Below are 25,429 nucleotides of genomic sequence, written 5' to 3' on the forward strand. Positions count from 1 at the left end.
AGCTGGATTGGAGAATACCTAAGTAATCTGCAATTTGCTGATGACATTGCCTTGCTAAGTCACTCAGGACATGAGCTGAAAAGCGTGATCAATGAATTAGGCAGGCAGAGCAGAACGGTGGGGCTAAAAATTATCATGCAAAAAACCAAAGTAATATCCAACTGTCTAGCAAGAGAACAGCAGTTCGCAATTGATGGCACAGTGCTGGAAGTAGTAAGAGAATATGCCTACTTAGGGCAGGTAGTGACAGCTGATCCGGATCATGAGAGGGAATTAACTGGAAGAATAAGAATGGGATGGAGTGCATTTGGCAGGTTCTCTCAGATCACGAATTGCAGTTTACCAATATCCCTCAAGAGAAAAGTATAGACCAGATTTTTGAGCCTCTCCTGGGCGCGGCCATTTTGCGCCGACTGGCGCGCCGCGGTGCGGGCGTTTCTTTGGGGACTGCGGGGCTGCGGCAGTTCCGCGGCCGCGCCTGCATATAGCCGCGCTTCAGGCGCTAAAAAAACATTGTCGAGCATACTTCCGCTGCGTGGCTGTGTTGCAGGAAGTATTTACGTTATCAAAGCGATAACATTGACGTATTTTAATGACATTTATTTGACATTCAGATTAATTGTGCCGGCGCTTAGAACGCGCTCGTGCTTATATCGAATTCCGTCTTGGTGCTCCACCGCAAAGAAAATTTTTGTTCAATATCAAGCATTAGATGTGCGGCTAGCATGCAGTTCCAATTCCCATGCACTCTTATTCCTTCCTGCCGGCCGGCCATCAAGCCCCCCTCCACAAACAGGGCCTTCTTGTCGCCGCGCCAGTTATCAACAAATTACCCCTGTGAGCTCAACTGAGTCGCTGTGCCAACAGAAAACAAATTTTGTCAGGGTTTATGCAACCTGGTGCATAAATACGTATTTTCGCTCAATTTATCAAAGCTTGAATAGATATGAGCAGCTAATCCAGCTTTCACTAATTCTGAGGTTCGAAGTCGCGTTATTTTATTCAGGAGCTCTCGCCGCGTGTGAGAGCGTTGCGTAGCCGTTTGGCTAAGTGTAGAAAATGTAATGAAATCGCGCATAGTATTTTCCTATGAATAAGGTAGATACCGCACCGCTGCGGTGGCTCAGTGGTTACGGCTCTCGGCTCTGGCCCAAAAGACGCGGGCTCGATCACGGCCGCGGCGGCCGAATATCGATGGAGGCGAAATTCTAGAGGCCCGTGTACTGTGCGATGTCAGTGCACGTTAAAGAACCCCAGGTGGTCGAAATTTCCGGAGCCCTTCACTACGGCGTCCCTCATAGCCTGAGTCGCTTTGGGACGTAAAACCTTAAGAAACCAAACCAAACTATAGTGTAGATACCAACAGCAGAAAGATACTAAGATAAACCTTTACCCCCCAGAGCCCTCTGACATGCGTGCGGAAAAAGCAGCTGAAATCGGTAGCGGTCGTGCTTACAATCGTGTCATGAAATGTGTTTAATGGGAACAAGAGCAAGCTCAGCGCAAGGATGCCGAACACGTACTGGTGATCGAAAACACGCGCTCCGTCGGGACAACCTTCAGTCTGCAGCTCGCCTATCCAGTTACTATACTCCACTGAGTCAAATCAGTAGATCTACATTCTGATGCATAAAATTATCATAGATGATATCGCACGTAACAGGCGACAACAAACGACACGACAGCGCAGAAATCTGCTTAGAAGTGCCGGTTTCCAGTCCGTACACTACCTGGTCGACTACCCTCGGATGTCACGTTAACGAGTAACTGCGCGCAAGATAACCGCAGTACTGTCTGGAAGAGGGAAAATGTGAGTAGTGATGCACAGCACACACCCTCATACGTTAGCTGATGAAGCACAACAACGGCAGAAGCGAACACGGAAACATGCGTTCTACGCGCGGCGCCGGCGCGACCCGCAGTCCCTCGGGCCGCGCGCGCCGACAGATGGCGACTGGTGTCGAGAGTAGGAGCGCGCCCGCAGCCTGCGTGCGAGGGTAAAAAAATCTGGTCTATACAACAGCTGTATCTTACCGGTACTCACCTATGGGGCAGAAACATGGAGGCTAACAAAGAGGGTTCAGCTTTATTTAAGAACAATGCAGCGAGCGATGGAAAGAAAAATGATAGGTGTATTGTTAAGAGATCGGAAGCGGGCGGAGTGGGTGAGGGAACAAACGTGGGTTAATGATATCTTAGTTGAAATCAAGAGGAAGAAGTGGGCTTGGGCAGGGCATGTAATGTGAAGGCAAGATAACCGCTGGTCCTTAAGGGTAACGGAGTGGATTCCAAGAGAAGGCAAGTGTAGCAAGGGGCGGCAGAAAGTTAGATGGGCGGATGAGATGAAGAAATATGCGGGAATACGGTGGCCGCATCTGGCGAAGGACAGGGTTAATTGGAGAGACATGGGAGAGGCCTTTGCCCTGCAGTGGGCGTAGTCAGGCTGATGATGATGATGATAGTCTGCAATGTGGACGCCGATGAGGGTGCAAAGCAATCAGCTAAGGGGTTCTTGATCTAAGGTGACGCTCTAAAATAAGGTGATCTTGTGTGCTTAGGGAAATGGCAATCAGACAGCCTCACTTGTGTATTTCCCTATCGAAGCATGAAAATCCGCTGTGCTGTACAATCAAAGTCATTGTACTTTTTTTTTCTGACCTTGAAAAACGGCTGCACATTGCAATTGAGGTAGCATTAGAATTGAATAAATTTGGTATGCATTATTGCAATTTCATCTCAAGCAGAAAATCACTATTCAAGTGAGCTTTAGGACCATAGAAAGAAGCGGTCTCTTTCACGCCTGCGCTACTTCAATGGTTTCAATGGTTTCAGTTGAGGTTGCTGTCAGGTGTGCCTGGATGATTGTGCAAAAAAAGTCTGTCAATAGTGGGGCAGTTGACTGTGCTCAGGATTCCACTTAGGGTATCACAGGGGCACTGTCTGTCTCACCTCTGAGCCCCTGTAATGCTGTAAAAGGGACTCTACAGTAAAACCTCATGAGCACGTAGTTGGCTGGGACGCGGGAAAAGTGCGCGCTATCCGCTAGTATAACCGACTAGTACAAATTTGCCATTATTCATGATCCGAAAGAAGAAAAATTCAGGCACAGTAAATTTTCCTCGAGTATGCGTATGTACATGTACTTTATTTGTTTGCTGGCGACCAGAAGTCTGTCATTTTCAGTTGCTGTCATGGCAGCCATGCGGCGACAACAGCAGTCTAAAAATTGGCGAGACGAGGGGCAAGCTTTTCCAAGAGGCCCATCTTCTCTGCGAACGTCCGCATGAATGCCAGTGCTTGAGCAGCTCCCGCCACAGTAGGGCTGAAATCTTCTGTTTCCAAGTTTTCGCCACTGTCCTCGTTCTCAATGCCCTTATTCCTTTGGGTTGGGGCAACAGCGGCAACAATCTCGCTGTCTGTCCAGCCCTGAGACGTTGCAACCTCGCTGTCGACCTTGCAGAACATTTCAAAGTCAACAGTCTCCACACCGTCTTGTCGCTCCAACACTTCTGTTAGTAGGGTGTCACAGTCATCGGTGGGATCACTGACTTCTGGATCGCTTGTGCGCACTATGTTGCCCACGTCAAGCAATTCTGTACCAAAACGGGGTCAACCTGCTGCCATGAGAACGCTAGGATGTGCACCGCACCCAGCAGATCGATAAGGTACACCTTCCTGCTTGCCATTGCCAGAAGCATTCTGTGTAGGAGGTTCTTCCTGTAGTGATGCTTGGCGGAATCAATGATTGCCTTCGTCGAGAGGCTGCACAAATGCCGTGCTGTCTTGGTGGCAACAAGAGGAGCTGGATTGCGCTCAAGTTTTCTAAATCAAAATGGGAGGATGCGTTGTCAAACACTAGCAGGATTTTTCTTTTTTCTGCCATGAAATGCTGATCCAACAGCCGGATGAATTCTTCAGAAAGCTTGGCAGCCATCCACACTTTTTGCTCCTGTAAATAACGCCTGAGGGCAACCGACCGCTTTTAAAGAACCCTGGTTCTGGCGTACCTTTCAATCACAAGGAATGGCAACTTCTGGCTTTTTGTCATGTTGACTGCAAAAGCAACCAATATTCTTTCTTTTGCAAGCTTGCCATTGGTACAGTCTTCCCCCTTGATTGCCAGCACTCTGTTGGGCAGAAGTCGGTAAAGAAGTGCTGACTCATGGAAATTGAAGACCTCTTCTGTGGCTTAGTTGGTTAACTGTTGTCGCAGTAGCCCATTCTGCCATTCTTTGGTACCCTCTTTCTCCGCGTGTGCTGCCTCTCCGCACACCACCCTCGAAATATTGTAGCATGCTTTGAACCTAGACAACCAATTGTTACTGCAAGAAAAACTTTTGCAGTTCAGCTGGGCCTCAAACGCTTCTGCTTTTTTGGCGAAAAGGGTCTAAGCCATAGCACCAAAGCTTTTTCTATGTCGAGATAAGCAGATTCCCTCAAGCAGTACCTGTTCATGTTCGATGCAGCCCCGCTTTTCAGCTTCTCCTGAGCATTCCAGACGCCACTGACTGTTGTGAAGGGCAAGTCCTGTGCACGTGCTAGTGCAGTCTTCGTTGTTCCATTTTCAATGGAATGAGTAAATGTCCAACTTCTCCTTCACTGTCAGTACGTGATACTCTGGTCAAGTAGGTTTCGGCATAGTGCTGACTGTTCGCACACACACTGATGCAACTACTGCTTTACACGTCGCACAGCATCAGCTTGGAACAAAGGATGCCACCACAAAACGCGTGTTGACTGCTCACAACACATCCTCAGTGCAACTGCACGTGCAACATAATGCGTACAGTGTGAGGTTGGCGCGAGGTGGCGAGGTCGCAAGGTGGTCACATGGGCAGGGTGGACGGTGATGGCTACTGTGATAGGGCTGGCATTGATATTACTCAGCGATACGTTCGCGCGCAAGAACTTATATCCTCCTAGGCAAGAACACAGAAGTGGCCGACGCTTCCTTGGCTCCTCATTGACATTGACATTGCCGCGCTCGCAGAGCATGGCCGAAATGGCCGTAATATTGTATCGGTGGCATTCCACATGTTGAGAATGCTTTTCGGAAAGGTGGAAAACATTTTGCATTAGCACATCACCTGCCAAACTGCGATGGCAGGTACACATTAAGTGGTAGGCATTTCATGAGCCACTACGCCTTAAGTGGTCAGTCAGCCAATAGATGGGTCTCAGTGTTGGCTAAGCCGGGGAATTCTCAAAACTACATTTTAGTCGCAACTGCTTGGTAAGCGGGTGTGTATTAACGAGGTTTTACTTTATTTGCCTGTCGTCCTTGCGCAAAAAAACTGTGCTTCGGTAAGTGGCTCATCATTGGCAGCTGGCACACTAGAGGTTAACTGAACTGCATTACTGACATATTTGCACATGGCAGCAGATCAGTGCTAGAATATCGAGATAGTGGTCCAGACCATGACGGCGTTTCTGAAAAAGAACTAAGTATACAATTTTCGGTCCTGGTAGCCTAGCTTTTTATAGTACATGAAGTATACTCTCTTGAAGGTAAACACAGTTAAGCTGAATTTTAATGAGCTATGTGAGAACATGAGCTTGGTGTAAAAAATTTTCTTACTATAAAATTTTGACACGATCATGGGTGATATGAATTTCAGTATGATATGAAATTCTGAAATTGGCTGGCTGAATTGCACTGTGAACAATGTTCAAAATTTTGAGTGCTTCGAAAACTGGTGTATCCACTCGTGAACGTGCCCACTGCACTTGATGCATATGTTTGCCATGCAAACCAGCCGACTAGCCACTGTTGGTTTTGTACGCTGTTTGTCCTTCCAACGCTTCTCATGTACTCACATACCTGTGTCATGGCTGTGCAATTTCATATTCCTAGCTGCCATTGGCTCACATATAGACCAACACCAATCTGTGACTTAGGCAAGGTGTGGTGACGTTGCTGTCGCCGGCCGAGTCAGCTGGGTGTGTAAAGTAGGGTTAGCGCCCATAGAAATAAATGTAACAGAAGCTTTCTAAACACATGTCTGGTTTCATAGGGAACCTGTGATGTCATCCTTTCATGAAGAATATCCAAGTACATTCTAGGAACAGATTGTGAAAGCATTAAATGTTATTTCAGAGGCAGTGTATTTTTAAAACACTGTGCTATGTGCACGTGGGAGTCGCCCTCGGCTGGTGGTGTGAGGCAGGAGTGCAACCCATAGATGGAAATGTAAGCAAAACTGTCCGAAATATCTTTCTCATCTTGTGGAGAACTCGTGGAGGCAGCCATTATCAGTTGGAAAGTGCTTTTAAAACAAGTACAACAAAGCATGCTTTGTCATTTTTAAGCTATCGCTTTAAAATGCCGCAATGAATATGTGTTGTAAAGCCGATCATACCCTGGAAAGGTGCTCTTATCCGCTGGGTGTTCTCTCGAACTGCGCAAGCTTCTCGTGTAGCCCTACATGCTGCTGCATGTAGTCCAGTGTTGTTGAACTTGTTCACTTCTCCTTTCTCGGAACACCAACGGCGTCTGCGCCTTTTTTAGACTTTCACAGAGCTGTGTTCCTTCTCGATGAGCCAAACTTCACCTGGGATGCCAACTATTTTTGGCCAATTTTTTTACCCTCCATGTTTATTCGAAAGGGCTTCTTGGTGCTGGCGGTTGTGAATGTTTGGCTGTTGATGATTTGGCACCCACGAATAAACTCTACGTACGATATTTGAGAAATACCACTCAATATTCAGTCATTAAATGTCCAACTATTTTCAGCTTTGTAAAAAAAATGCTTTACTCTTATTACTTGTAATCTCAAATCTTTGGAACAAGTGCACATTGTGAGCTAGAGTTATTCTTCTCTATGCGGGAAAAAGGAATTGCTCACTAGGCATTTTGTGGGCACTGGGGCTCTCTTCCCAGTGCCCACAGCAGTGACGACATCTATGGTACAAGCGCCCTCCCTCAATGGTTAAGGTAACTTGAGAGGGCTCAGAGAAACAAAGGAGATGGAGCAGGGCAGATCGCCACAGTGCAGTGAGGGCAGATCGCCACAGTGCAGTGTGTATTGCAATGTGTGGTCATGGACATGAGCAATGTGTGGTCATGGACATGCAAAGGTGAAGCCAAGTGTGTGTGTAACCGTTTTGGGCTGGTGCAACAGTGACAGTGGGTGTGCTTCCTATACTGAGCACTTGTGGGTGTGACTACCTGACTAGTGATTACGAAGTTGGAGATGTGGGGGGATCACTGTCGTGACTGATATACCAACCAAATATTTCCCACGTCTTTGACTTTTTTGTTGCGATAGCATGAAAGATGTAATGCCTGCTGTCACAGTAAGGGGCACAGCTGAATGAGAAAATATTGTTAGTCTCTGTCTAGATCATCAGGGATGAGGATTTAAACTGCCGTGGCATGGCCACAGGGATGTGGAAAAAGTGGAAAGGAGAAACAGCACATGAAACCGCCTATCTGGCTGGTTGGCTGGACTGCAGGTTGAGGAGAGTAGTGGTGCATTAAAGTGACGTTGAACCCTTTGGCGGTAGCATAGTCCCTCAATGTTTTTTTCTGGTCACGAAACTCCGGTCAAAGTTTCATATAGGGACAGCGCGTGCCACTTGTGGCGCGGCTGTCGGCGAGGGGGCACGAGTCGCTGCGCGAGCACTGCTCGCAGCGGCTCTTTTCCGGCCAACAGACTCATATTCGCTTGATAGTTGTGCTTTCAGGGGATCGGTATTTGGGCTCAGGATAGAAGCTACTTTACAGGTTGTCACCTGAAAGCTTGGATGCAACATCGAGGCACTAAAAACCCTGTGCGATCGACGATGGCCGCTAGTAAAATTAGCGGCTGTTTTCTGGCAAACAATCAACGCGCTTACTATCTCTCGCAGCTTTTTAGAAAAAAAAAGCGATTTTTGTGCATTGGTCTAGCCTTCGCATTCATTTTTACCGCAACTTGCCTACAACGTCAATCTGAAAAATCTAGCGTAGCGATCAGTTACTGATCGCTACGCTAGATCTTTAGCGATCAGTAACATAGAGCTCTCGTTCAGTGGCCAGCGAAGCTGATCCATTTGCGCCGCCGGGGGTTCGAAATTTCTAGTCGCGGCAATATTTATTTTATTTCTGCACCCTTAAATTCAGGGACGCCACAAGATTCTTGGTTGGGTTTGACCCCATGAAGTAGTGCTTTCGCACCAAAAGCCATCAGCGCATTCAAGAGTGCACCTGTTTGAAATGCAAAATCATCACAGATTCGTGCTCAAGTACGCTGGTTGGCCTTCGAATATCCTTGGGACGGCGCCGGGCCTGTGTTTCAGCTTCTCGCATTGCGGCGATGCTGCTTCTCCGTTGATCACAAACTCGTGAGGCTGAATTAAATCCGCGGGGCAAAATGCCTCTCTCAGACACGCACATGCTTCGAGTTGAAGCTGAAGCCACCGCTTTCCTGTCGGGGTATCGCCCGCTTAAATATTTTACGCTGCTTGGCGTCGCTCGGCAGACAGAACAGCGAGGCCTTTTGCTGCGTACCTCCGTAGCCGGAGCGGCAACCCGTCACGCAGCAAGTATTCGGCATCGCAGGCTTGCATGTCACGTGCACTGTACTTATTTGGCAAACGAAGGCAAAGTGAAAAGAGAAAATAGTTGCTGCCGCAACACCACTGGCGTCCTATTCCGCCCGTAGACTCGCGGCCGTAGAGACGTTCGCTTCCTCGCGTCGTTGCCCCACAAGGGGCTTTACCCCCACAGGACTCTCAGCGCCGCCTCGTGGAAGGCGCGGTCAACATATGAAGCTCTCCCATAGCGTTATGGAGAAGTTTCATGACCATAAAAGCATTGAAGGACTATGGCAGTAGGGAAGAGGAAGTAGGTTGGGCACGAAAATCAACACGAGAGCTTCACTCGCTCAAACTGCTAAACCCCAAAACGTGTTGATGCCTCCTCATCACATTGCTACCAGCAGTTGTGACTTCTGAATTCTCATCGTCTGTGGTGGTTTGTGTGAGTGTTCAGAACACCCGAAATTTTGTAAACTGTACACACTGCACTTTGGCTAGGCAATTCCATGAATTTGTATCGTGCTGAAATTGATATCGGCCATGGCTGTACCACTGAGGTTCCACTATATGTTTTTTGCCTCCAGGTGCTGTGTGAATTGACTGATTTTAGACACTAAGTGAACAGGTAGCACAGCTGCTCACAAAAGCTTGTGGAATGTGGAAGGAAAGAAAAGCTGGTAGGTGGGAAGTGTACTTTGCACTTGTGTGGGTAGCCTTTGCAGTGGTCCTCTCAAATTTAGGGTGTGTGTCCATGCAAGCTGTGAACGTGTTAACTCTTCCCTTGGCATGCTTAGTGATTGGCTGTTGGCTTATCAAGACCTGTGGCCTAAATTTTCACCTGCTGTGCCATTTGTGCCAGCACAATAGAGGCAAGGCCAAAAATGTGAATAAATTCATTTTCTCTTCCTCAAGGTGCCAATTTTTAAAACAAATATCATTCTACAGGAGGAGAAAGATTGCAGTCCACAGCGATGTTTAGCACATGCAATGCCTGGGTTAACAAAACGATTGATTCTCACTATTTATGGCCTCATAAAAGCAGTTTTTCCAGTTTGCCAGTTCAGTCGCACCTGCATTAGCTGAAATGCTCGAGACCAAGGTTAAAAGAGGTGGTTGGTGGTCACTATGCAGGAAAGTATGTGCTTGACCAGCTGGGGATCTCGGTGGAGGCTTACTTCGCCAGTGAGGTGGACAAGGATGCCATCCATGTGGGCATCACCCAGCACGGCACCAGTGTCACTTACCTGGGTAATGTACAGGCACTGGACACTGCTCAGGTTAGTGATTCGCCGGAACTGTCTGCCTCTTAGTTCGACATGAGGCAGGAGAGGCTCTCATATCCAAGTGCTTGTAATCGCATTAGATCATTACCACTGCACTAACTGGAGTGCTGTTCAATGAATTTGGAAACTGGGACCTGCTGTGGTGGCTCAGTGGCTTTGGCTTAGCTGATCATAAAGTGTTGGCAGTCATATTTCATTGAAGGCAAAATTAAAAAATGCCTCTGTATTGTGAGATGTCGGCACTCATTAAGAAAAAACCTAGGTGGTCTAAATAAATCCAGAGCCCTCCACTACAGCATCCCTCATAGCCCCTGTGTTGCTTCAGGATGTTAAACGCCACATACCATGCCATATCATACCATTGATACCACAAGGGTAATGGAGCCCGAGTTTTGACTTCAAATATGACCAAGTTTTACAAGGTTTAATGATGTTGTTATGCAAAAATGACTTCCTGCTGGACAGCAGTAATACTATGGTATCATTAGTGTGGGATTTGCACCCACTTCACACCTCTACCTTGTCAAAGGCCTATGTTATGTCTGGCTTATTAAATAAGCACCCTCGAGTGCACTGCACAAGGCATTGGGTCACAGGTTTTGTAGGCATAATGGTTATGATGCTTTGTTTTCAACCAGACCTGTATCATTTTTTACTACCTCGGCACTTCAGCAATGTTTTTTATAAATTTGAACTCCCAATCAGTTCTGCAGAATTCCTCTTTAAGCTGGATAATTCAAGAGAAATATACAGTGAAGCCTCGATAATTTGAACTGTGAATTCAAAATCTCGGATAATTTGAAAGAGTTCTGCAGTCCTGTAATTTTTAATTCAAATTTGACCGGATAATTCGAAGTGGTGGCCTGCACTGGCCCGGTTAGTTTTGTTATTTTGTTAGTTTGTTATTTTGACCTGATATAGACATGAGCGGGGCATTGCTGTCACAACCAACCTGTTCCCCGCCACTATGAAAGGCGGCATCTTGTTTTTAAACAGAATCAGCGGGCGCAATCGGACTGGCTTGGATAGGCTTGGCAATTTGTTCTCTATTGTTGCCATTAGAGATAATGGGATGCTCTCCATTGCCATCGAGATGGTCTACAAAGAGACCACGATTGCATTGAAAATGGTACAACGGGACAGTGGGACAGCTGCAGCATCCGCCGCGGCTTGGGCGACGCTCCCGCGATGCGGGGCAGCAAACGCGATAGATTTGGGGAGGGGGGACTGCTTGCGTCTTCCCGTGGGTTACCCATGGGTTACCTCTCGGTCTTTGCGAGCATCATTGCCCATGCAAACTGATTGTACTTGCTCCGCGCAGCGAGTGCATTCATTCGCGGCATGAGTGCGGCCGCGTCGCACTGTCTCGTATCATGATGTGATGGGGCGCGGATGTGACGGAACCATGACTATGACTCAGATAGAGGCTAATAATATCGCTTGTAGGCGGAACATGGGGAGTGGTGATTTTCATGATTTTGAAAGCCGGTTTTTTGCAGAAAAGTTAATTTTCTGAAGTTCACGGATTTTTCGGACTGTGCGATTATTCGGACCATTTGCGGGTCCCACCGCGTCCAAAAAATCCATCGGCGACTGTATGTATGAACACACCTAATATGCTCAGTTATCTTTTTAGGCATTTCTTTTAAGACGAACAAATTTTCTTGTCTCTTCAGGTTTGTCTTAAAAGGAGTCTGCTGTAATTTTCTTCATCATGTGATTTTTTGTTGAGTACAAGTTGTGCCTGCTTCAGATGGCAAGTGGCTTAGATATTTATGTGAAACACCAACTGTGCAACATTTTTGATGCTGTTTATGTTGTGGTAGTAGTACAAGCTGAAAGCAAACAAAGGCTCTGATGCTCACTTTTCTGTAGCCCACCCAGGGGTAAAGAATGGTAGTGTAGACGAAAAGAATGGAAAAGGGATGGAATGTGCGCTAGCCAGGCTTTATTCAGTGAGCAGCAAACATATGGCACCTCTCTGCCTGCGCTGAAACTGGGTCTTGTAAATAAAACTGAATGGAAAGGTATTAATTCTTTGCCAGGCTACACGAGCAAATTAAGTAAATGCATTTCACTTCCATTTTGGATCACTGAAGTATCATTGAAACACTTAATTTCTCTTATTCTGTAATGAAATAAGCACCTCTGCAAGCTCAGAGTAGTGTTGTGTAGTTACATTTCAGACATGGACATTGGCCTAGTATCTGAAGTCTGCTGGCTGTGCTTGTCAGTTGCATTATGAATTTTAATTTTTTTTATGTGAATACAAATTCTCCTGGTATGCTGTTTTAATTTGGCTGAGCAATTCTTTTACACATTATGTGTATGCAGTGGTGGTCGATCTGCTGCTTAGATGCAAATCTGTGCTATGCAGCTTGAGAGGCTGTGTCCGATAGACCTGCTGATTGGGGGATCTCCCTGCAATGACATCTCACTTGTCAACCCGGACAGGAAGGGCCTCTACGGTGAGTGCATGGGAAGTGTTCTTGCCCTTTAGTGTTTTGTGGCTAACCTTGCATGTCATATTGTAGTGACACTACACGAGTGGGGTTTCTACGTGCTTCATTTTCCCAGGTTGTAGCTGCTGGCAACCTTTGTACTAAAGGGAACAGCAGTATTATGTACCAGCTTGAATTCCATTGTACTTTTTGCAAATCCTGTTTTCTTTATCTTTTTTGTGCACCTCAATGTGTGCATGCTTGTGAGTGCTTTGGAGCGTCCGAGGAAGTGGGAAAAAAAATTGTTTATTGTGGAAATAACAGGCGGAGTTCTGTTTCACTTCTGGGTGGACCTCAACCGCTCAGTGAGGAAAGGGAGGAAGATAGGAGTGAAAGATGAAAGAGAGAAAGAGGCTCCAGAATAATTTCAACCACCTGGGGATCTTTTAACATCCATCACATTGCACAGCTTGCAGGCGCCTTTTACGTTTTGCCTCCATTCAAACGCGGCCGTCATGGCCAGTGTGAAAAGGAGAAAAGTGGAGAGGGGGCAAGTGTCTCTGCTGCCAGCTGCATGGGTTTTGTGAAGGTCTGCTAGCGGAGACCCTGCTGTATCATTTGGGCCAATCGCCCATAAGTTATTTGTGGCAGAAATTGCACCATCTTCCCTTGTTATGCTCCTCCCAGCTGTCCTCTTGAAATGACTTTTCTGGTTCCTAGATAATTCTTATGGTGTTGCAGCATGGTGAGTCTTGTTACATTGCACACAGTATGGCATGAGGTTACATGTGTCATTACTCTTTATCATGCTTCGTGCCACATAATGGCGCTGATTTTCTGGTTGGGGCAGTTTCTACTCATGCCCTTCCTCGTGGCACTTAAAGCAGATGAGATCTTTGAGTTTGCATAGGGCCACTGAGAAAAGGAAGTACTGGTAGCGGATGATTCTGGGGAGCTCATGATGTCAAACATGATCACTGCTCTGTTCATCTTTCCTTGTATTCTAGCACTGATATCCGCTACCTTGCATCTCTTTTTTGTCATCAGTGGTTTGTTTCGCTCGGTTCTGCCTTATGTCTTTCACTTCCAAGCATTTGTTGCTCATTGGTATGACTTGTACTTGCGCCTTTCTTCCTGGTTGTCTTGGATCAGGATTTTCCGTGTTGTGCATGGCTTCGTGAGCTGCTCCTTGCTGTGTATCATGACCATGATTGAATTGGCCCTTTTGTTGGCTTGTATCATTCAGTATGCAGCATCTTCTAACTTGCCCACAGTCTGGCTCATAATTGAGCTGTTATATTTTAGTGGGATATGGCTCAGAGGTTGCAGTGTTGTTTGCGATGAAGCTGGATTTCTTAGTCCTTGTCTTGCCCTCGTCTTCTTTTCCAAACTGTGCATTCACTGTGGATTCTCTTGATTATCTGATGGAGATAGTCTCATGGCTGAGACTATCTCTTCCATCAGCAGCACTGTGTATAAGCTGACGTCTCTTGCGGTGTGCCTTCTTTTTGCTCTGTGTTGGCCACTCTTTCTCCAAACTCTCTGTGGATCGATGTATGTGGCTGATCTTTATGGTGTTCAGGAGGGCTGGGATATCTCTAGGTTACTTAACAAATAAAACCAGTGGAAGGACGCAGACACCAAGAGGCACACAGGACGATGCTGGACTATCAGCTGGATTTATTTCAGTAAAGATCACACTTACATACCCTTCAGCAATGAAACCAGACATGTGCACATGACAGCATGAGGAAATAAGAAAGAAGAGAAGAAAAGATGCCAGTCACAGCCCACTTTCTATAGTTACAATGGGGGCTCTAAAAAACATAAGAACCTAATTTTCTTATGGAACAAGCCCACTTGGATATCATCAGTGACACATGTATCTTCTTTTCTGATGATGTGATATGCCTCCAAAGCTTCATGTTGGCTCCTTGTTTTACCCCGGCCAAGAATGGTGGTGTTTTTAAGTTCTTAAGGGCGGAGTAAAACAAGGAGTCAATGTGAAATTTTGGAGACATATCACATCACCAGAAAAAAGATACATGTGTCAGTCATACGTCAGTGAGCTTGTTTGTCAAGGAAATTAGGTTCTTGAACTCTTTAGAGCACCCGTAGATAAGTCTGGAAAGCGTGGTGTGACGGGCATATTTTCCGCAGTCATGTTTTCTCATTATTCATGTTATCATGTGCACATGTCTGGTTTCATTGGCGAAGGGCATGTATGTGTGATCTTCATTAAAATAAATTCAGTTGATAGTCCAGCACCATCCTGTGTGCCTCTCTGTGTCTGCATCCTTCCGCTGGTTTTATTTATTCGAAATATGTACCAACTCACACAGCTCTCCACTCTTAGAGGTGTGCGAATAGTGGTTTTTTAATTCGAAGCGAATTCGAAGCGAATAGCAATTTTCTTCGAATAATTTCGAAGCGAATACATAGTTCGAATAGTACTTCTGGCAGTAAAAAAAAGGCTGAATGACAGTAGGCATTTCCAAAAAAATTTATTTTCCTAACACACGATGCCATTACAGTGGAACCTCGATTATACGACGTTCAGGGGACCGCGCGAAACCGTCGTATAATCCGGGTGTCGTATAATCGAAAATCAAAGAATGCGGCCAGTGGCGCTCGGCCTTGCGCCGAAAACTTTTGACCGGCTTCAAGCCCGCGGCAAGTACGCCAATCAGATTAAAAATGACAAAACCCAGCATTTCTTTGAAACAGATTTGTAAAAAAATCTTTATTACCATTTAAAAAAAATCGGTAATTTTTTTTTTTTGCACCTTTGCCCAACCTCGGCGCATCAACTTTCTTTCAAGGGCTGCCACGTCCGGCAGTAGGTTGCCAACATCGTCGCGCGCGCAAGCAAAGCGCCGGATGTTGTCGACGCTCTGCAACACGTCCGCGTAAAGGCCGATTCACACGACGGACCGTTCGCCCGCGGCCCGCGCACTACGTGTTCATGCGTCAGCACATTTAGAGGCGCGCTGCCGGCCATGAGGCGCCGCGGCTGGCAGAGCGCCTCTCGAAGTGCTGACGCATGAACACGTAGTGCGCGGGCCGCGGGCGAACGGTCCGTCGTGTGAATCGGCCTTAACTAGGAATGGGAGCGCAAACCGCTGCATCGCTGTCCACTTCGGAAGTTTTATCGTGGGGCACAAGCATCCATTACTTCCATTACAAAAAGCGCCGCGGACGCCGCTGTCCTCGCTTGGGCGAGCGCGGCCTCGCCCGCTTATCTGTTTTTTCATCAGCGTCGGCTCCTGCGGACGCATCTGTTGCTGGGACGCGCGTCTTATCTTTTCTCTTTATCTTTCCTCTGATCTTTTAACTCCTCGGCAGCGGTGGTGGCTTGGCTCACGCCAGTAGGCGGGCCCGTGCGCTTTCCTTTTCATCCTTCTCTCAGTCGCAACAACACGCAGGCCGCGCCTCCTTGGGACTCCGACTGCACAGGCTCGACGAAAAAGAGAGCAAGTGCACTTGGCGGCCTCGGCAACGCTCTCTTCCGCGCAAAAACGGGGGTGCTTAGATTCGCATGCAGTTTTTTTTTTTTTTTTCAGAAATTTTTTTCCGAAAATAGGGGGGGTGCTTAGAATCGCGAAAATACGGTACATCCCGGCCTGCGTTTGCTGACGACCTTTTTTGAGGGACGGTACGAGCCAGCCGTCGTACGAAGCGGGGTCCTTCTAAAATTTGCGTCGTATAACCGAGGTTTTTAATGCATTGTCTCTATGGGGGTTTTGCCGGGACCGCACAAATTCGTCGTAAAATGCGGGTCGTCGCATGACCGGGGGACGTATAATCGAGGTTCCACTGTACATATTGCACTGAGGCTTTATTTAAAACCATGCTTCAAAATTTTAAGAGAGCACCTAAAGTGAGTTAAGAACAATTTTTACTGGTTTGGTAATAAAAAGTTATAGCACATAAAAATACCGCCTGCTTTCTAATAAGAAATTAGACATAAAATACAAAAAATGACAGTATAACAGAACGGTGCCAGTAGTACAACCAATAACTGAAACCATAGGAGTAACTGCACTACACTGCAGCAAGAGCACTGAGAACAATAATGAAAAAAAAGGACATTCTGCACTACCGGTGACCAGTAGTCGAATGTCCAACACTTAGCTAGGCAATCACGTTCGGTGCACCGACTTGCCACTTGCGTTTCTATAGTTTAGGATCCTCACTTATTGGCTTAGATTGCGCCTTCTTTTCGGTTACGCCGATGGGACTGCTGCGTCCGAAGATGTTAATATGGAATATAGGCTGACCGGACTTCCTAGCAGCACTGGCAGCATCGCACCATCGCGTATCCACAGCTCCCACAGCACCGATAGGTTGGGCGTACTGTCGGGGACGGAGCGTTCAGGACGCGCCGCCCATGGCTCAAATGCGTCGCCATCACCTTGCGGCCGGAGATTGGCGCGTCTATTTCGCTATCCGAGGGGTGCTCGTATGGAAACGTCGGCTCTGCTCTGTCTCTCTTGGGTTTAGTGCGGCTAACTGGCGCTCTTCTTGGCCTATGCCGTCACTCTGACGAGGCGTGTCGCACGATGCATTTTTTTTTCATTTCACTAGCAGCTCGCGGCTGCTGTTTGCCGGAGCGTTGCTTCGCTTATCAAGCGGAAGGATTGGAACATTGTCCCGGTTACATTCCCCGACTAGGAAGAATGGAAGCGGCTGTACAAAACTCTAGTGCCGCAAGCGAAACGTCATTCGCACCGCTCGCGCCTCCTGGCAAAATTGTCCCCGGTAGTACCTCCGAGCAGCAATTAGCATCACGCTTCCAAGAATGCTCTGAGCCTCCAACGTACCGGAGTGCCCGAGTTGTGGGGACGGAGTGTGGCATGCCACCGAAGGCGGCTCAATGCCCTGATTACGACGGCGTTCCGTTCCCACCAATGCGCAAGCAGTCAGAATAGCAAGAAAAGACGCCAGTCATAGATGGATGCGATCATTTCGTTCTACTAAAGTTCGGCGTTATCACACGCTAAATGCGGCCTTCCCGTTGAAGTAAGTATACACTTCAGCGACATCGAGTCCCCGCGCTGCCGCTGAATTTTTCTCGCCTCCGCCGGTAATATGATGGTTTGCTTCAATGCTGCCGAGAACGGTCGCCCATGTTCGGTACGCATGATTCGTCGCCTGATTGGGTGAGCGATAGCGCGATAGGGCTGCGTGTTTATCTTCGCATCTGTCCTATCAGATAATCTTTTCCGCAGCTCTATTGGGAAAAAAAAAGAGGGGGGGATGAACGCGGCCAAGCGATGCCCGCGTTCGAATACTTGTGGCGTCCGAGCTCATCGATAACGTCACCGCCAGCCAGAGTATATAAAGAGTTCGCTGACAATAAACTGAGGTTTCTTGTTTAGAAGCTTGTTTAGAAGCTTAGACGACTGTTGGCTGTGTTCTTCATTGCGTCTGCCTTGACATGGTGGCAGCGACGCGGCTTATGGCAGCCTTAGTGCGGGGGCTCGAAGACGGCCAGAACGCAGGATATTTTGCAAGAGCGCGTCGCCGTCACCTTTCTTTCGTTTGTCGCTTGGTTCGCATCTCGGCCTGATCGTGATTTGCGTATTGACTGACCCCCAGCGTTGAAAGCGCGATAAAAAAAAAGCCATCTATGCGGCAATACTCGGAACCCAAACCACATAAAGCAAGCGGGCAATCGTCCCAGTAACACTATTCGCGCGAGACGAATACTTCGAAATTTCGAATACCGAGAATTCGGTTCGAAGCGAATATCGAATACCGTGCTGTTCGGTCGAATATTCGAAATTATCGAATATTCGCACACCCCTGTCCACTCTACTGAATCATTTCTCTAGGTTACACACATTCCACTGCTAGTGTGGCACTGTGGTTGACTCTCTTGCAAATGTTGCAAGACATAGCGTAGCTCCTCACCTGATGTTGCTCACTCAGAGGTGACTTGGTCTTTAGGGCGCTCGGCCACTGAGCCGGAGGACTTAAGTTCAGTCCCTGCTGCTGTGGCCGTGTTTCAGCGGGGGTGAATTGCAAAAGGCGCCCATGTGCTGTGCGATGCCAACGCATGTTGAAGTACCCCAGACGGTCTAAATATTTTGGAGCCCTTCACTATGGCATCCCTCATGATCCATGCATCACTTTGTTACATTAAACCCCACAATTTTCTCCTGACGTTGCATTGTTGGACACCATTATCTTCTCTCAGAACTTGTCTCAGAATGCACTGTGCATACATGTGTCCTGAAGGCATTAAAAACAGTAGGTAGAACGTTAGGACCTTAACTGTTGGCATTATTCTTCACCACAATGCCCTTTCTGTTGGCAAACTCTGACTTTTTCTTTTCTGCTCGTTGGCATAATTGTTGGCTTGTATGTGCGCTAGCTTGCAATTCTGCTCACAAGGTGAATGTACTGCACCATGAAAGTGCTGGTAGTGTTGTTGCCACATGTTCATCACCATGTAAGGAATAGGAATAGGCATAATGAACAGCGCAAAAGGACCATGACGAAGAAAGGAACAGACACACACAGCGCTGTTCATTATGCTAAACCTCCACCAACTCGCCCAGTTTTCCGTTGTACTAAAGAACAAGGGTCATGCTAAGAATCGGGGTGCAAGGATTTTAGCTGAGTTCTTTTCTGAGGGAGCAGTGAAGTATGTGGCATAAAAGATGTTAACAACATGACCATGCGCAAATGGTCTTTGGAATGAAAACCATGGACACTAAAACAAGAAATGTGCTGTGCTCTGTGTTCCTGACTCTTTTGTTGCCAGTGCCAAGAGCAAATGACGTTTAATCATGTTTTCTTTGTCAGAAAGTGCAAGCATTCTTTGCCCCCCCCCCCCCCCCCCCCCCCCATCTCTCTCTCTCTCAGCCCCCTTTATTCCACACTTTTTTTATTTCTGGGAATACTTCAAGCAAAAGAGACCTTTTCGAACACAGTGTGTTATGTCACCTCTGCGCAGATCATACGGGCACTGGAATCCTGTTCTTTGAATTCCACCGAGTGCTGTGTACATTGCAGCTGGCAAATGGCAGCAGGCACCTCTTCTGGATGTTTGAAAATGTTGCTGCAATGCCGCGGGAGTATCGTCGTACCATTTCACGCTTTCTCCAGGTACGTTGTGGGGCCTACCCTTTGTTTGGACCCTTTGAGAACCCACCGCAGTGCCAGCTAAGTTTGAAGATGGGTTAATTTGTGTGCTGAGATCAATGGCTGAGTTTGTTTGTAGCTTGTGGAAAGAGCCTTTAGGGCCATCTAATTGCATTGAAGGCATAGCCTGATGATGTTGTATCACTGGTGTTTATGATTCCACTCTTTCTTTGTCTTTGCATTTTATTCTCACTGAAGGTCCTTGATTTTTATGTTAAATGCAAACTTTTGTCTGAGAAAAATGCAGCTTCTCATTGTGCACTTTTCATTTCATTTGATTTCATTTTATTGCCCTCAAGCACAGAAGCATTACAGAGGGGAGTGGCACATACATATGTATAATAAACGAAGTGCAATAAAACCTAAGCCGAAACAAAAGCCAATGCAGAACACCAAAAACTGAAATTGAGAATAAACGGCGATAATAAACTGTTGCATAGTAGATAGAACATTCACGAGCGGAACAAGCATACACATAGAACACGAGGAACTGAAAACGAAAACTCGGTACTACAAGACTACGACTAGGCTGCTTCTGAAAAGGAAAAAGAAGTAACCAGCGATGCACCGGTCGGCGACTGAAAGGGACGCGGAGCTGCTTTCGCAGGCGGATGACCAGCGCATGCGCTTTCCGACAGCTGCAGTTGCCGCGGTGAGTGGCGAAGTTCGGAAACCGAAACTACGTGGCCAGGCTATTTTTGGACTTAGCAACAAAGGCCCTGCAAATGTTCTCACGCCTGCCATTGCGCCCACTTAAAAAGCGCACGGGTTACGATGGACCGTGCAATAGGCGGGATTTTCACACGATTGCTTGCCTTGCTGTGACACCTTGATTCGCCTCTTCAGGAGCCTTACGCGAAATTCTGCAAGTAGGCTTTCCCGCTAACCATAGTTCACCAAAATGAGACGTGGGAGGTCATGCTCGGAGAGTTTCATTGAATGCGACAGGACGAATGCCATGGGTATAGCCTTTAAGCATGTAACATATAACGGAAGGGTGAGGATAAAAATATTGCACGTTTTCGCGTTCCGATTGTTTGAAGCATAGTTTGAAGAGGGTCGTTGGCCATCTTGTCCGCAGCATTTGTGATATGTGGGAAAGCCCACTTGCGGAATTTCGCATGATGTCAATCCTGACGCCGTCATATTGCGATCGGTCGACGCGAGATAAACGATGGTGAAGAAAGGGAACAGGACCTTTGTATTATTTTCCTGGAATTTTAAGCTTGATCGACGGGTAATTTGCCCACATATTGTAGTTTTGCTATCGCCGAATTTATGAAAATCGACGGAAGTGTACGATCGCTGGTGAATATTTGGGAATTTTCTATATTCGGAAATTCTCAGATAAGGTTACGAATTGAATAGCAAACATATTCGATTCATATTCGACATTTCGAATATTCACACTCCGCTGCTTATTACCAGTTTTCTGAAGCGGAATCACCTTTGTCTGTTTCCAATGCTCGGGCAGAACACCAATATCTAATGATCGTTGAAATATTTTTGACAAAATATAGAAGAATAAATCTTGGTTTTTTGCAAGAATCTTGCATATATACTGTCAATACCAGAAAAACATGAGGGTTTCGGTGTGTCAATAACCTTTACAATCCCAGCCGCATATTGACGAAGTTGAAGGATGGATACAATCGCAATGGAATATTAGTTTTGGAAGAAAAATTGAGAGTGAGCACATCATTTAAAATATAGATGCACACATATGACTAAGCAGAAGTAAGCCATTCTGATTGAACAAAGAGATCTTAGAGTTGCTGTGGTTGTTAGTTACAATGTTCGAAAATTTTCGAGGGTTACTTGTGAGCATAGACGGCAGGGCATTTTTCAGAAAATTTGATTTTGCATTAGAGGCCGCTTGAGTATAATTGTTGGACACGATAATGTACGCATACCAGCATTACTCGGTTTGCCACAATTTTGCTTTCTGAAATAAACGCTTTTTCTTGTTAGAAAGGCGATTTAAATATGTGCTACACCATGGTGCTTGTGGATTTATTGGTATTATTTTCTTGGAAATGTAGGCGTGTATAAGATTTGAAATTAGGTTTGTGATGTTCAAAGCCTTGAAGATAGTCATAGAGAAAAAGGGTAAGTTTACTATTGATCTTTTTGAAGTTTTCCTTATAATCAAGTATACCCTGTCATTTTTTTGTCGCTGACGATGTAATAAAGCTAAGACCAAAATGAAGTAACGAATGATCGCTGAGTCATTGCAAGAAATTTATTGTGCCTATCATATCGGGGTTAGTAGTCAAAATTAGGTCAAGAAGATATACAGAGCTGCCAACAGTACGTGGGACCATTAATGACTTGGGTAAAATTGGAAAGAATGCATGCATTAATGAATGCTTGGCAATGCGAAGAATACTGTGCGCAACATGGTGGTGCTGATGGCAAATTTATTGTCGGATAATTAAAGTCACCTAGAAGAGTTACTAGGGATGATGGGAGCCAGAATATAATGGTGTTAATAATGTCATGCAATTGATTAACAAATGTGATGACTGCATTAGGAGGACAAGAACATACGCCAAAGATTTGTGTTTTATTGTTAAACATGACACTGCACCGGAAAGACTCAATGTTACATATGATATAAATGTGGAACGATGTTAAACTGGTAGAAAAGGGAAGCAATGTTCCACTCCGTTGTCTTCCATCCCTGTTGCAACGATGGATACTGAAAGGCTTTGTGTGAGCAAAAATTTTGCACATATGTACATGAGAATTTAACCATGTCTCAGTGAGTGCTACCAAGCCGGCATCACGTGTGTTGACAGCTCTGCGAGGAACATTGGTCATGACCAGTGAGGAGCTTTGGGCTAGTTGGTTTTATAAAAGCATGGAAGGTGCAGCCATATTTCATGAAATGCTGGCTGCATTAAAGGCATATTAAAGCAATAAATTGCGAGTGCTCTCATGCTTAGTGTTGTTGCACTCAAGAAGTCTCTATTGCTTGCACTGTGTGGCGCAGTGTGAGCCAGCCCTGCTGGATGGCCGCTTCTTCTCGCCTCAGGCCAGGGCTCGGTTCTTCTGGGGCAACATTCCTGGCATGTATGGGTGAGTACCTCAAGCGTCCTTGCTTTGCTCACTTCTTCCAGGCACAGGGAAAGGTGCATGCTGTTCCCAAAAGCAACTGCAGACCACACAAGGCAAGGCCACTGATAGTGCCAAAAAGACTGTGGAGTTTGTTCTGCTTGGCTTATTGCTTGTATAGCTGGGATACGCATCACCAGTCAGCAGTCATTCACTTTGGAGTGGATAGCTTACAGTGCCATGTAGCTGCAGTGAACCTTTAAGACTGCCCAGAGATGATGGAAGTGAAGAGTTTATAATCCATTTGGTGTCAGAGTTAGCGAATCGCTGAACACGCAGGCGGTGGCCATGGTGCCAGAGCTGGCGAGTCGCTGGGCGGGCCAGGTGGTTGTGTGCTGTGATTTGTAAAGTTGTTTTTAGTAGGTGCTGCATGTGCAGTTGAATCTGTGAGCATCTCATAGCAAACCTTCAAGTTAAGCTTAACTTCATTCATAAATGTGAGGACTTCCACGAGTACACCCTCAAGCAGAGCAAAGATTTCAAGCCACACGTAGCCAAGTGCTAGCTCAAGAAGCTGCAAGACTAAAAGGTGGAAACACCGTGAAGGTAATCTCAAGGAGGATTTCTTTTGAAAGCAGCAAGCAGGTAACTAATAATCTTTTGACTCCAGAAAAAAAAAAAAGTTAGAGGCTTGTAGTTTCTTTTTGTGATTTGTTTATTTATTTGCTGTGCATTTTTCATTAAAACCTCCGGTCTCGACTCCCTTTGATTTTATTATTGAGTGATCAGTGATAGAAAGTGATTGTAATCATTGAGGGTGGCAGAGAGCCAAGATTGATGCGGTCAAGATATTCACAAAGGTGGAAGTTATGGCCAGTGCTAGAGTGGGATAGCTGGAGGCCACTGGGTGTAGCCTTTGTGCACAGTGGGCTTAACTGAGCTGATGGTGGCATTGCTAACAATGAATTAAGTTGTTCTAGAGGTGTTGCAAGGTTGAGTCTTGAGGCAGCCTGCCCTAAAGAAGTGTGTGTGGAAGAGGAGATTGTCTGTCTGTACTCTCTAGCCTGCACCTCCACATGCAACACACCCATAGGCTGCAAATATGTCAGAACGTAGCTTTGGCAGAAGAACGCTGGAATGGGAGAAATGCAGTGGTGGGAAGGCACTTCCAGTGTACTGGAAGAAGCATCATGCTGTAGTCCAGAAGAAACATAAGCAAGATGCTACAGGCATTTTTTTTCCAGCCTGAATGAAATGTCTAGTAATGAACATCTGTTAGCGTTATTAGGACTCGCGCAGTGCAAGAAAATAGTTAGCACTCTTTAGTACACTTGTCAGTGCAGTTTCGTAAGGCAGTCTTCTTGCCACCTTAATTACACCATTAAAAATATGGTTCATTGCACTTGTAGATGGCTGAACTAGTTCTGAACCACTGAGATTGCATCCTCTCACTCACCTTAGCACAGAGTTTATGCCACCACTTGAAAAGAGCGAGTGATTACACTTGCTATGCATTGGGAATAAGGCTTCCGCTCAAGGACTAAAGCATGGAGATGATTGGTAACAAGAAATGAGAAAAGAGCATACAGCACGCACAAGTGATCAGGCTGGCTGTGTTTAAAGCAGCTTCGTGCAGTTGCACTGCCAGTTTACTCAAGGCTTTAAGGGGAGTAGTTGATCCATTAAAAAAGTAGACATACCAAATTCTTGGGTGCATGTTTTTTCTTTGCAGTGGTATGCTGGACAATTTTGCAGTGATAAGTCGTGACATGGAATTCACCTACACCAGCTGAATAATTTATAATTGAATTCTTTTTCTCATGCCGTTTAGGTTTCAACAGCTGAGTGACATACGAAGTCGGAAGATTTGAGGTCACGTGTTACATGCGAAAACTGTGATAGAATCACTGATTGTTTATTTTTGTAATTCCAAACTTTGCACAGGCTTGCGTAAGAGTTTGTGTGAATTGAAACAAAGAAAGCAGCTACCGTACTGCAGTTTGTGTGTCTGACATGAGCTGAATGAGTCTTTTACATTGCATCCGTAGTTTGATGAGGAAAAAAATTAAATTATAAATTATTGACCGCTTATTGGCACAGTCCATATGGCTGTCTTATGTTTTCTAATGTGCTACGCTAGCCGCCGTGTTGGCTTAGTGGTTATGGTGCTTTGCTGCTGACCCGAAAGATGCAGGCTCGATCCCGGCCACGGCGACCGAATTTTGATGGAAGCAAAATTCTAGAGGCCCGTGTACTGTGCGATGTTAGTGCACGTTAGAGAACCCCAGGTGGTCGAAATTTCCGGAGCCGTTCACTACGGTGTCTCTCACAGCCTGAGATGCTTTGGGACGTTAAACCCCCATAAACCATATTGTGCATCATTCTAAAGAGAGTAACCATCTCTAAAATTTGGTGTCTACACCTTTAACACATAAATAGTTAATTTGTGAATACTAAATACACATTTAGTACCAGGTAGGTGCATTTTGGTACACAAATTCTACCAGATGAACTTTTCCTGTATGTTCCTTTATTCCTCTGACTTTGGTGTCTGAAGGCAACGTGTAGTGTTTCAAGCTTAGGGCGAGACGCTGTAAACGTACCTAGGGAGCTAAGTAGGGTATGCCTCTGTGTTACTAGCATTCTTGGCTACAGTTGTTTCTGCTGATGCAAGGAAGGCATTATTGAAAGGCTGTGCTTGCAGGACCCTTTACCCGGATCAGCTGCAGCAGAGTGCCAGCTTGGACAGCATCCTGGATCCACTGCTCAATAGGAAGGCCATGGTGGGTACCGGCACAGTGAGCCAGGGAAAGCAAGCTGTCGTTAGGATTTTACTGCTGTGGGACTAAAAGAGGGAGAGTGTCATCTGAGAGGGGTCTGCACTCTTGATCGGGATGGAAATGGGCATATTATCCCTTTAAGGTTACAACACCCCAGTGTGGGTTAGCAGTGGAATGGTCAGGAAAGAAAAAAAAA

The 25,429-nt window shown here is 46.2% G+C and overlaps 1 protein-coding gene across 1 annotated transcript in view; it reads left to right on the plus strand.

The window, feature by feature from the left end:
* LOC149355114 (DNA (cytosine-5)-methyltransferase 3B-like) overlaps nucleotides 1-25,429 on the plus strand; it is a 139,503-nt gene that overhangs the window by 80,743 nt on the left and 33,331 nt on the right. The window contains exons 12-16 of the mRNA XM_089577599.1: nucleotides 9,652-9,797; nucleotides 12,181-12,271; nucleotides 19,209-19,360; nucleotides 22,392-22,477; nucleotides 25,158-25,236. Of these exons, the coding sequence (XP_089433725.1) occupies nucleotides 9,652-9,797; nucleotides 12,181-12,271; nucleotides 19,209-19,360; nucleotides 22,392-22,477; nucleotides 25,158-25,236 (554 nt within the window). The remainder of the gene's footprint in view (nucleotides 1-9,651; nucleotides 9,798-12,180; nucleotides 12,272-19,208; nucleotides 19,361-22,391; nucleotides 22,478-25,157; nucleotides 25,237-25,429) is intronic.

Source organism: Amblyomma mixtum, chromosome 3 (genome assembly GCF_055824585.1).
Source record: "Amblyomma mixtum isolate Tamu chromosome 3, ASM5582458v1, whole genome shotgun sequence".
NCBI lineage: Eukaryota > Metazoa > Arthropoda > Arachnida > Ixodida > Ixodidae > Amblyomma > Amblyomma mixtum.